At 46.0% G+C, this 11571-nt stretch overlaps 1 protein-coding gene across 1 annotated transcript in view; it reads left to right on the forward strand.

The window, feature by feature from the left end:
• The window catches only part of Zcwpw1 (zinc finger CW-type and PWWP domain containing 1), a 31773-nt gene that overhangs the window by 18638 nt on the left and 1564 nt on the right, over positions 1–11571 (forward strand). Inside the window, exons 8-16 of the mRNA XM_021163249.1 lie at positions 3567–3683; positions 4367–4487; positions 5121–5196; positions 5551–5649; positions 7166–7249; positions 7733–7799; positions 8073–8167; positions 9245–9305; positions 9723–9857. Coding sequence (XP_021018908.1) covers positions 3567–3683; positions 4367–4487; positions 5121–5196; positions 5551–5649; positions 7166–7249; positions 7733–7799; positions 8073–8167; positions 9245–9305; positions 9723–9857 — 855 coding nt within the window. The remainder of the gene's footprint in view (positions 1–3566; positions 3684–4366; positions 4488–5120; positions 5197–5550; positions 5650–7165; positions 7250–7732; positions 7800–8072; positions 8168–9244; positions 9306–9722; positions 9858–11571) is intronic.

The following is an 11571-nucleotide window of genomic DNA, read 5'->3' on the forward strand; positions in this document are numbered from 1 at the left end:
ACAGTGTAGATGTCTTCAGACACTCCAGAAGAGGGAGTCAGATCTCGTTCCAGATGGTTGTGAGCCACCATGTGGTTGCTGGGATTTGAACTCCGGACCTTCGGAAGAGCAATCGGGTGCTCTTACCCACTGAGCCATCTCACCAGCCCGCAACTGTCATTTCTAACTAATACATCATACCCAACTAGTATTTTTGTTTGGTTTTAAATTTTATTTATGTGTGTGGACATTTTGCCTGCATGTATGTCCAAGCACTGTGTCCATGGTTGGTGCCTAAAGAGGACCAGAAACGGTCAACTCTCCTTGAACTGGAGTTACAGATGGTTGTGAGCCACCGTGTGGGGGCTGGGAATTGAACCCAGATCCTCTGGAAGAACAGCAAGTACTCTTAACCACTGAGCCATCTCTCCAGCTTCTAGTATTTTGCTTTAAGACCTGACTGTAAGTTACCTTTTCTGAATTGTTCCAGTGGGATCAGATTATACATGGGTAAGGTGTGCTCCTGCATTTGAACAGGTTTTAAGGTAAGAATTGACAGTGGGTACAATTTTGACAAGGTACACTTACAGAACTGTTGTTTGGTGATATTAAATCTCTCTGTGTGTGTGTGTGTGTGTGTCTGTCTGTCTGTCTGTCTAGGCTAGAGATGAACCTTAGGTGTCTTCCTCAATCACACTCCATCTTATACTCTGCGGTAAGGTCTCTCATTTAACCTGGACATCACTGATTCAGCTAGCCTTGCTGGCAACGAACTCCAGGGATCCTGTCTTTATCTTCCTAGCACTGGGATTGAAGACGTACACTACTGTACCTGGACTTGAACATGGATGCTGGAGAGCCAAACTCTGGTCCTCGTGCTCTCGGTGGATGGGCAGGCTGGTGGGCTGGAGACTGAGATACAGTCAGAGCTGCAGGACTCTTTCAGCAAGTGAGGTGGAGAGGACAGGGCATTTTGTGTCAGAGGATGTTACGACAAAGACTCAGAGGGAGTGTGTGCTTTCTGATATGACTGGCTGGGCCATGCAGGAGTGGGAGTAGGGTATGGAGGTCTATGGAAAAAAGCCAAGAAACCAAGATGGGGTGCTGGTGAGGTTTTCCTTGATGTGGTATCATCTGAACTGAAGGCTGGAAGAGGAGAGGTAAAGACTGAGTAGGATGCCACCATCTTTACAAGGGAGACACAAGGGCAAGATAGTTTCTGCAGGAGAGAGAGGCCCAGAGGCAGGGAGAATAAGGTAATGTTTGGCCCACTTTCTGCCTTGAGATGTGGGGAATGTGAGAAGGAACAGACTCCACTTAGGTAGCTGAGCTGCAGGTTGAGTGGGGACAGAGTCATTGGTGGTCATCCAGGGATCACAATGACGATGGAGAGCCATGGAGATGGCTTGGTCAGTAAAGTGCTTGACAAGCAAGCATGAGGGTCTGAGTCTGAGCCTTTATTAAAACCCCTGTGATAAAGGTAGGCCTAGTGATGTGTGCCTGTAATCTCAGTACTGAGGAAGCTCCGGGTTCAGAGAGATCCTGCCTTACATATAAGGTGTAGGGGGCTAGAGAGGTGCCCAGTGGCTAAGATTTACTGCTCTTGCAGAGGCCTTGAGTTCAATTTCAGTACCCGGGTTAGACACCTCACAACTTTAACTTCAGTTCCAGAGGATCCAATGCCCATGGCTTTCTCCATGAGCACTGAACTCCATGCACACATACTCCTGTATACACACAATTAAAAATAAAAATAAAATCTTACCAGGCATGGTGGCTCATGCTTTTAATCTGGGCAAATGAGAGATAGAGGCAGGGGCAGAGGCAGGGGCAGAGGCAGGGGCAGGGGTAGAGGCAGACAGACAGATTCTGATTTTGAAGATAGTCATTTTGAGGACAGGCAGTGAAAACTTGTTTCCAAAAATCAATCAATCAATCAATCAATTGATCGACGATTCTTCTTTAAAAGCCCATGTGCATATGTGTACATGCACGCACACTAGAGTGTGTGTCCACATATACTCATAACCCCCAAATCACACAAAAACAGTAAGATGGACCATGATAGTGGAGAATGCTGGCTCTCAACCTCTGACCTGTTTAGGCATACATGTGAGCACACACACAAAAGGAGATGGAGTTCCCAGGAGAGGCGGAATAGAGTTTCTCAAGCTTGCAAAGTTTCAAACAACACAGTGGAAAAGTTTAGAACAGAGATAGAAGTGGAGGTTTGAAAAGTAACTGATGAAAGAGAGCTATGTCCTCTGGGTGGAGCCCAAAGCAAATGGTTAAGAGAGAAATGCAGGGCCTAGACCTCTGTCTTGTGGAGGAGGATCAACTCAGGGCATTGGTGCTAAAGGATTCAGCTTTATTATCTTTTAAAGATTTATTTTTAAACGTGTATGCATGTATATTTTATGTAGATTTGTGTATATGAATGCAGTGCCTTCTGAGGCCAGATGAGAAAGCAGGATCCTCTGGGGCTGCAGTTGTGTGATGCCCAGTGTGGGTGGGTGCTAGGAACTGAACTCAGATCCACAGGTCCTTTTTAAGGGTAGTGTGTGCTCTGCTTTTAATCACCGAGACATCTCTCAGCCCTGCAAGCTTAAGCTTGTAATCTGATAGCAGAAAGATAAATCTGATGAGATTTCAATAAGAATTATGAATATTGTGCAAAAAGGATGCACAATATTTAGAGTATAGTAGATGCTAGCCCAGCACCATCCACCTTTTTCTCTTGAGAGACAGACAGACAGACAGACAGACAGACAGACAGAGACAGAGAGAGACAGAGAGAAGAGAGAGAGACTCCCACTGGCCTGGAACTCACCAACAAAGGCTAGGCTAGTTAGCCACTGAGCCCCAGGGATCTCCCTTTCTCTCTCTTGGTTCCAAGCACCCATCACCCTGGCCAGCATTTCTTTGGTGGATAGTGTGTGGATCTAACTCAGCTCTCCTGCCTTCAAGGGAATCTCTTAGCTCCAAGCTTTCTGTTTCTTTGTGATAATGGGGATAGACCCATGAGGCTTTGCAAAAGTTAGGAAAGTATTCTGCAGAACACTGGGCTACACTTACAGCTCTAAGGCAACCTTTAACGTGGGTTTTTTTTTTCTTTCTAACTTTTAATTTTGTGTATGTGTGTGCAGGAATGTGGGTTTGTGCACATGAGCAAAGTGCCTACAGAGGCCAGAAGGGAGAGCATCAGATCCCTTGAAGTAGAAGTTAAAGCATTAGTGAGCTGGGTGCTGAAACTAAACCCTGGGAAATGGCTGCATGCTCTCAACTGCTGAGCTAAGGCAACCTTTACGTTTGATGTCAGTACAGAAAGTGTCACTTGTGTTTTGTAGAGAGAAATTACAATGGAAGGCTTGAGTTCTAAGGTCAGTTCTGTCACCAAGTTAGGTTGGCCTTCAGTAAAATGTTATCTTTGAGCCTTCATTCTTCCATAGATAATTTAGAGGCTTGACAGGTTAGTGTGCAAGCTCTGAGATACGATTCAGGAGCTGGTGGGAAAGTATATTGCATTTAGTTGGATGGAAGAAGGAAGGGTGTGCTTTTGTCTCACCTTAGTTTCTCTCCTGTCCCAGGCCACTGTGTTATCTGGGTTCAGTGTTCCTCTCCAAAGTGTGAGAAGTGGCGGCAGCTACGTGGAAACATCGATCCCTCAGTCCTTCCAGATGACTGGTCTTGTGACCAGAATCCAGGTAGGAAGGAGTGGAAATGGTTTTCTTTTAGTTTTTATCGCTCCTCTGTCTCTTTCCCAATATGTCTCCTTTCAACTAAGTGCAGCTTAGTTGTGGCAGGCATTGAGGGGTCCTTGTGGGCTCTGGGAAGGAAGGATCTTCCTGTTCGGTGTGGATGAACTGGCATGAAGGATGGCAGGAAGACGTGGGGTAGACTGGGCAGCTTTATGGGTACACTGAGTTAATCCCACTTACGTCAGCATTGCCTGCTCTTGTCAGAACTGCCTGGAATATAGTGTTGCGTTGTGCTGGACAGAGAGGGGATATATGACATGCTAGGAAAGGCAACCGAGAAAGACCCAGTGAGCTTAGCATTCATTCTAGAATGTTTGAGATGGTTTGGGAGAGATTATGACCATCAAGTCCAGAACACTTTATTTTACAGGTGAGAAAGCCTCTTGGAGAAGCTACCCCCACACTGCCCCTCCAAGAGGGCAGAGCCACACTGGGATGTGAGCAAGAGTTTGGAATCTCTGTTTTTGGAGGCAGCGCTCCTTCTCTTGGCTCTAGCTGCATTTCCGGTCTGGGTTTCTGTTCTCCCCTACCTGCAGCCTGCACACATCCCTTTACCCTCTCCTCTTGGTGGCCTGCATGCTAGTTTGCCCGTTGAGTCTCCTGTTTCTGCATTTCTTCTCTTTTGGCAGATCCGAATTATAATCGCTGTGACATTCCTGAGGAGAGCTGGGCAGGGTGCGAGAGTGATGTGGCCTATGCCTCCTATGTCCCAGGATCCATCATCTGGGCCAAGCAATACGGCTACCCATGGTAGGGCACCATGGCAGAGAACATCCTTCCTGAACTTGGGGTTGGTAGAGTCATGCAGGGAGGAAGGCTATGGCAATCCTTTGTTGTAGAGCTGGAGCCTGCATCAGTGAGAGAAAAGATGAGGGCTGAGCTGGAAGGCTTTGGAAGACCAGGTTGCAGGGTGGAGGTGGGATGGGATGGAAAAGTGGGTCTGCTGTTGCTGCAGTGCATATAAAAGAGGGAGAAGGACCTAAAGCAATTTCTTGTTTTTGTTTTGCATTGCTTTTGAAACAATGCTGGAAATTTGAACTGGAAATCCTGCATAAGTTTCCCTAGTGCAAGATTGTAAGGCGAGTGCCACCAGCCCCTCTTCAAGGCATTTTAACATGTTGAGATGTGAGGGCATGCAAAGGGAGGGAAAGATTAGGAGTCACCCTCTTTCCTGACAGTGACCCCAGATTTGCTAGGATGACTGAGACATCTTTTATTCTGCTGGATGTCCTGTCATTTGGTAGTGAGTGCCAGTGGGGACTAACTAAGTGGGTATAGCTTTTGATCTTCGACAAAACATCTTGGTCTTTTCCATGTGTGCATGATGGTGAGGTTGTGTTCTGGTCATAACCCCTTCTTTCCCATCCCTCCCCACTTCTCTAGGTGGCCAGGCATGATAGAAGCTGATCCTGACCTGGGGGAGTACTTTCTGTTTGCTTCTCATCTTGATTCCCTGCCGGTGAGTTTTCCGGTTCTCGCCCAAGTAGGAACACATCCACCCTAACACATTTAGAGTTAGAAATAGATGTAGCCATCGGATACTTAACTGGAGTGGCAGATATGGAGATAAGATAAATACTGACACAGAGAGATGAACTTGTAGTGAGATCCACTTGCTTCCTAGCAGGGCATTTGTTTTGCTCAGTACATTTGCCTGGGGTTCCTGAGGTAAAGCAGAGGAATGGTGGGTGAGCTGGGTAGGTCCAGGGAGCGTCTGAGCTCCAGCATCTTCCCCGTGAATCCTCTACAACATCTGATAAGGGCAAGGCAGAGAGGAGGACAGGAATCCAAACAGTACCACCTTCTATTACAGTCTAAGTACCACGTGACATTTTTTGGAGAAACGGTTTCTCGTGCATGGATCCCAGCCCGCATGTTAAAGAACTTCCAGGAGCTGTCTTTGGAGCTGGTGGTGAGCAAACTTGGGACATTTCTTGTGGTACAGGAAATGGGTTTCTTTTTGTGATTTGTTTGTTTGTTGTGTTTTTTTTCCTTTTTTTGGAGAGGGTCTCAGCCCAGGCTGGCCTGGGGACTCACTATGTAGTTAAGGATGATCTTGAATATCTGCCCCTCTGCCCCTAACCTCCTAAACCCTGGGATTAGAGGCAGGCACCACCATACCATGTTCTCGAGTTGCAGCTGTAAGGGTCCAGGTTAACCCAGGGCTTCTCGGCCTCAGCACAGAGGGCCTCTTGGTCCACATAATCCTTTGCTGTGGAGGGCTGTTCTGCATGAAGTTGTTAGCAACAATCCTGGGCACCACAGTATCTTCTACTTTGTATCTTGTCTTCTTCTAGTGTGATAGCCAAATGATTGTCCCCAAACGTCTTCTGGGAGACAAAGTCTTCCCTAGTTGAGAAGCAAAGTGGTTAGCTAAATCGTACTTTCTCCCTATATTCATTTTTGGCTTAACTAACCTCAAAGTGAGCAGAGGTCCCCCAGCCCAACGAGACAGTCTTTGGAATTACGGAGTTGGGAGAATAAATGTTTGTCATGGGCCTTCTCTTCAATTGAATATTAAACTGCCAGGATTAGAGAAACCTGTGAGAGCCTGAAAGGGGAGTCACCTGAACGTCCATCTTCTTTCCCTTCAAATCCCTGTGTGATTCACTGTGGAGAGGGCACAAAAATGCCATTGGGAAGGAGAGCCCCAAAAGATTAAGAACAGAGTATTGTGTCAGTACCAGGATCTGAAACATCTGTAGCTAAGATAATGTCTAAGTCAGGCGTGATGATTCACATCTATAATTCAGCACTCAGGAAGCTGAGGCAGGAGAATGCTTTGAGTTTGAGGCCAATAGGCTGTAAGTGAGTGCTAGGCCAGACTGATCTACAGTGTGTGAACCTGCTTCAAAAACCAAAAAATGTCTGGGGGGGTAGTGATATGTTGGGATCATGTGTCTAATATTATTACTATTGATTTTTTTTAAAAAAAGATTTATTTTATTTTTAATTGTGGGTATGAGCACATGTATGCAGGAACCTACTACTCAAAACTTCAGCTCTGGGCTGGAGAGATGGCTCAGTGGGTTAGAGCACCCGATTGCTCTTCCGAAGGTCTGGAGTTCAAATCCCAGCAACCACATGGTGGCTCACAACCATCCGTAATGAGATCTGACTCCCTCTTCTGGAGTGTCTGAAGACAGCTTCAGTGTACTTACATATAAATAAATAAATCTTTAAAAAACAAAAACAAAAACAAACAAACAAAAAACTTCAGCTCCCTGAAGCTGGAGCTCCTATGGTAATGAGCTGTTTGATGTGGATGCTGAGAACCTAGCTTGGGTCCTCTGGAAGAGCAGTCCTTAACTGCTGAGCCAGCTCTCAGCTCCATATTGACTAATGAAAAAATTATTAGTCATTTGAAGGTTTCTGTATTGACTATTTTTAAAGGCATATTTATCATCAAGCCTAACCTTCTGTTTTAGAAAAAATGCAAGAACAAGAACTCCAATCAGAAGCTGGAGGCAGCCATAGCGATGGCTCACAGGGCAGAACAGACCAGTATTCAGGTGGGACAATGCTCAGTTCACTCCTGCTGGCCCCATTTAGTCCAAAGGCAGCCCATACCTGCAGACTCACTGCAGGGAGCTGGAGGCCTGCCTTCCCTATTGCAGCTTCGAGCTCACCCTTTCCTTCCTGGCCTGGTCTCCCTGATGCCTAAGGCATCCTCCACTCCTTTCCCTGCCCTTGGACACTTGGTGTCTTCTCTCAGCCCAAACATAGTTTTTACCCTCAAATTCCTCTGGAAGGAGCAGGGTGGGGTAGAGAGTGACATGTGAGTTTCTCTTTCCTAGTCATTTGTTCCATCATGAATCAACTAGAAAAGAGATTATAATTAATCTCCTTTAAAGGTGCAGATAAAGCTTGTGTGATATTTCAAATGATAATGGTTTGGAAAATGAATGCAGCCTTTGTCATAACTAAGGCTAGAAGACAGGGCAAAGCTGTGCCTGACAGGGAGTAGGTGATACTGTTGTCTCTTGATTCCCTAGGAGCGGGTTAACTTGTTTGGTTTCTGGAGTCGATACAATGGAGATGACATCAGTGGGGAAGGGAAAGGTAGGAAGAGGGATGGAGGGTAGAGAGGCCCCTGCCCCAGGACCCAAGCCTGCACTCTCTGCCCCTGTCCAGATTCTCTTGTGACAGTGACCCAGAGAGATGGGGGAGGGGAGGATAAGACAGGGTGTGTGTGAGTCGTGATCAGTAGGACCATGGTGACGTGGGACTCTCCCCAGGACTTAGAAGACATGATTTGAAAATGGATTTCCTGAGATCAGCTCAATTCAACAATGTATCTTGGACACCCAGTCTTCCTTCTTTCCCCTTTTTTAGATTTGACTCTCTGTGAGTCCAACAACCCTGAGTCTTGTCTGGAGAAGGAAGAGAAGGACTTAGAGGAGGAGAAGGAGGAGGAAGAAGAGAAGAAAGTAAATTGTAGAGAGAGTTCTTGTGACTTCAGGATTCCTGTAGGGGTGTGGTTGGCATAGATTCATGGTCCCTGTGAACCATCAGGCCTTGGGGCACTGGCTGGCTGGCTCAGCCCTTAGGATCTCCAGGAAAGAAGGCTTTCCGTCTTCCCCGTGGGACTTTCTAAGCTCTATAGGAATTTCCTTGATTGCAGTTTCAGTTTGTGCTGTGTTTCCCTTGGTCTTTATATAATTCCAGGAAACCCTCAGTTGCTTTTTCCACTCCTTTCTCCGGTGTGGAAACTTCAGATGTCACCAATTTTCTTCACATCACCTTGAAACAATAATTTTCATGTTCTCGTTTAGTTTACCTTCTTCTTTTTTGTGAAAAAAATTTATTACCCCATTTACGTACTTGGGCATGGGAACACATGCCAGAGAACAAGCTGAGGGAGTTGGTTCTCTCTTTCCACCATGTTGGTCCCTCCAGGTGAACTCAGGTTGTCAGGCTTGGAGCCGCTGCACCATCTCATAGTCTCTAAGTTACCTCCCCTGGCCTTAGCTTCTTTTTAAGCATTCAATCCTTGCATTGACTGGTACTAAATAGGATGGCAGGCTGACCACATATTTTTTCTCTGCTGCTGAACCAGGTTGCAGTCAAACCTAGTTTAACTTTCTGAGGCCCACCCATTGTTCTCTAGCACTCCTTCTTCTAAAAAGAGAATACGTGTGCTAGTGCACTCCTGTGCAGGTGTGCATGCATATGTGTGCAAATGCACATGAGGTCAAAGGTTGTTCTCAGGTATTCTTCAGGTGCCACCCCCCCCCATGTTTTGTTTTTGTTTTTGTTTTTTGAGGTAGGTTTGTAGCTTGACCACTCAGATAGGCTGGTTAACAAGCCCCAAGAATGTACCTGTTTCCACACCTCCAGTGCTGGATCACAAGTGTGCTCCATCACACCCAGCCTTTCATGTAGGTTCTGGAGAGTGAACTCAGGGCCTCCAGTTTGCATGGGAATCACATGACTAAAGTGCCTCCTGGTTTCTAGAAAGAGTTTTGTAATTCAGTTTGCTTTTTTCTGTCCTTTCTCTATTGAAGGATCCGACTTTGCCTAGACCCAAGCCAGCTAAAGTGCAGACAAAACAGCCCAAGTCAAGAGGTAAGCAAGACCGCTGGGAAGGGGCAAGTCCCCAGACAGGGAGGGCAGAAGTAGAGAGAGTAAAGCATTGGCAGGTGGTTGTGCCTGACTGAACCATCTTTCTAGGATCTGAGAGAATAGGCCAAGCTGATGCCAGGGTGGAAGATACAGCGCCTCGTTCTTGCTCCCAAAGTCTTTGGTTAAAGGGTTAGGGTTTAGGCTGATTTCTGGGAAAAGACTGGTTCTGAGGAGAACCATAGGAAGGAGAAGCCCTGGGGCAGCAGTGTCAACATGGCTGGAACCGGAAGCCATTGAGGGAACCTGCTAAACAGACTGAGCCAGAGATGTGGAACAAGGCAAAAGCTAAATACATGGCTACCACCTTCCTTGCCAACTGTCAACAAATTTTCTTCATGCCTGGGGTTGGGGTTTATACAGGCCCAGCAGGAGGACCAGATGGGACTCCAAAGAAGAAAACTGTGAAGAAATCTCTGGTCAGTGAATCCACAGTCCCTCCTGTACCCACACTGGGAGGGAAGGAAGAACAGGGGAACTCAGACCTGGACCATCCAGGTAAGCCTCAGAGACTCGAAGGCTGTGGGGAGTAAGGTTCTTGTCTGCCTCTCTCCTCCCTGGGTCATTTCTGAAAAACTGAACAACTCTTCATGCTTTTGTGTTGAGTGGGAGTATTATAAAGTTGAGGCTGACCTGTATGTATTGTGTATGAGTTCTAGGCTAGCATGGGCTCCATAGTGGGACCCTCTTTTAAAAACACTTAAAAGAAGGAGACAAAGAGGAGAAGGAGGAGGATAAATGAAAATTCTGCATGAAAGACCATGTCTCAGAATGAACCTAGAACATTCTTTATAAACTTTGTAAACTTAATTGTGGCCAGTGATAGCATGGAAGGCATTTAATCCTAGCACTCAAGAGGCAAAGGCAGGCAGCTCTCTGAGTTTCAGGCCAGCCAGAGCTATATAGTGAGACCCAGTCTCAAAAAAACTAAGTAAATGAACAAAAGTAATTATTACTGATTTGATTAAATCCAAGGATAAACCAAATGGTAGAGAGCATTTATTGATGTGGCCATGGGCTGGCTAAGTAGATGCTTCATGCTTCCATGATATTCCCTCTGAACCTAAGTCTCTAAGTCACCGTGGTTCTGTGATAGATTCTTGACGTTTTACACTTGCCTGTTCTGTTTGTATGTGCATGTGTGCATGTGTGCAGATGTGGAGGTAAGAGGACAACTTTGGGGAGTCAGTTTTTTCCTTTACCATGTACGCTCCCCACACTGAGACATCTCACTGACTTATTTTGCTTTGTTTTTGAGACAGGGTTCCACTATGTAGCCCTAGTTGATCTGGAACTCACTATGTAGACCAGGCTGGCCCTGATCTCACGGAGATTCACCTGCCTTTGCTCCCAAGTGCTGGGATCAAGGGTGTGTGCCACCATTGCCTGGCTTGAGAATTTTACACACTATGTTTTGATCATATTCACTTCTCAACTTCTCCTGTTTCTTCTTCTTCACCCTCCCCTTCCTGACCATCCAAACTTGAGTTTTCTTCTTCCCATCAGCCCATCAAGTCCAGTTTGTATTACTCAGCTAGTCTTGGGTGTGGGGCCTGGCCTGGCCAATCGTATCATTAAAGAAAACTGACCAGCCCTCTCCCAAAGCTATCAAACTAAATCAAGCACTATTTACTCTTCCAGAGGACCCATGTTCAGGCACCCACATGGTGGCTCACAACCATCCATAACTCTAGTTCCTGGGGGTCCAAACCCTCTTCTGACCCTCATGGGCACTCCACATATGTGATGCATATGCATGCAGGCAAAACACCCATATACATAAAATAAAATATTTTTTAAAATGTCAGTAGTTTCTCAGCCTGTAGTGAGATTTCATGTGTATTTTCTCCTTTCATACTAGAATTTTATCTGGCTTGAGCTTGCACAAGCTTATATGTGTTGTCACAATCACTGAGTTCACATGTGCGACTGTCTGTCTTAGGGTTCTACTGCTGAAAGCAGACACCATGACCAGGGCAAGTCTTATAAAGACAATGGGGCTGGCTTACAGGTTCAGAGGTTCAGTCCATTATCAAGGTAGGAGCAGGGCAGTGTCCAGGTAGGCGTGGTGTAGGAGGAGCTGAGGGTTCTACATCTTTATTTATTTATTTATTTTTTTTTATATTTTTATTACATATTTTCCTCAATTACATTTCCAATACTATCCCAAAAGTCCCCCATAGCGCCCCCCACTTCCCCATTCCCATTCTTT

The sequence above is a fragment of the Mus caroli genome, chromosome 5 (assembly GCF_900094665.2).
Source record: "Mus caroli chromosome 5, CAROLI_EIJ_v1.1, whole genome shotgun sequence".
Lineage (NCBI taxonomy): Eukaryota > Metazoa > Chordata > Mammalia > Rodentia > Muridae > Mus > Mus caroli.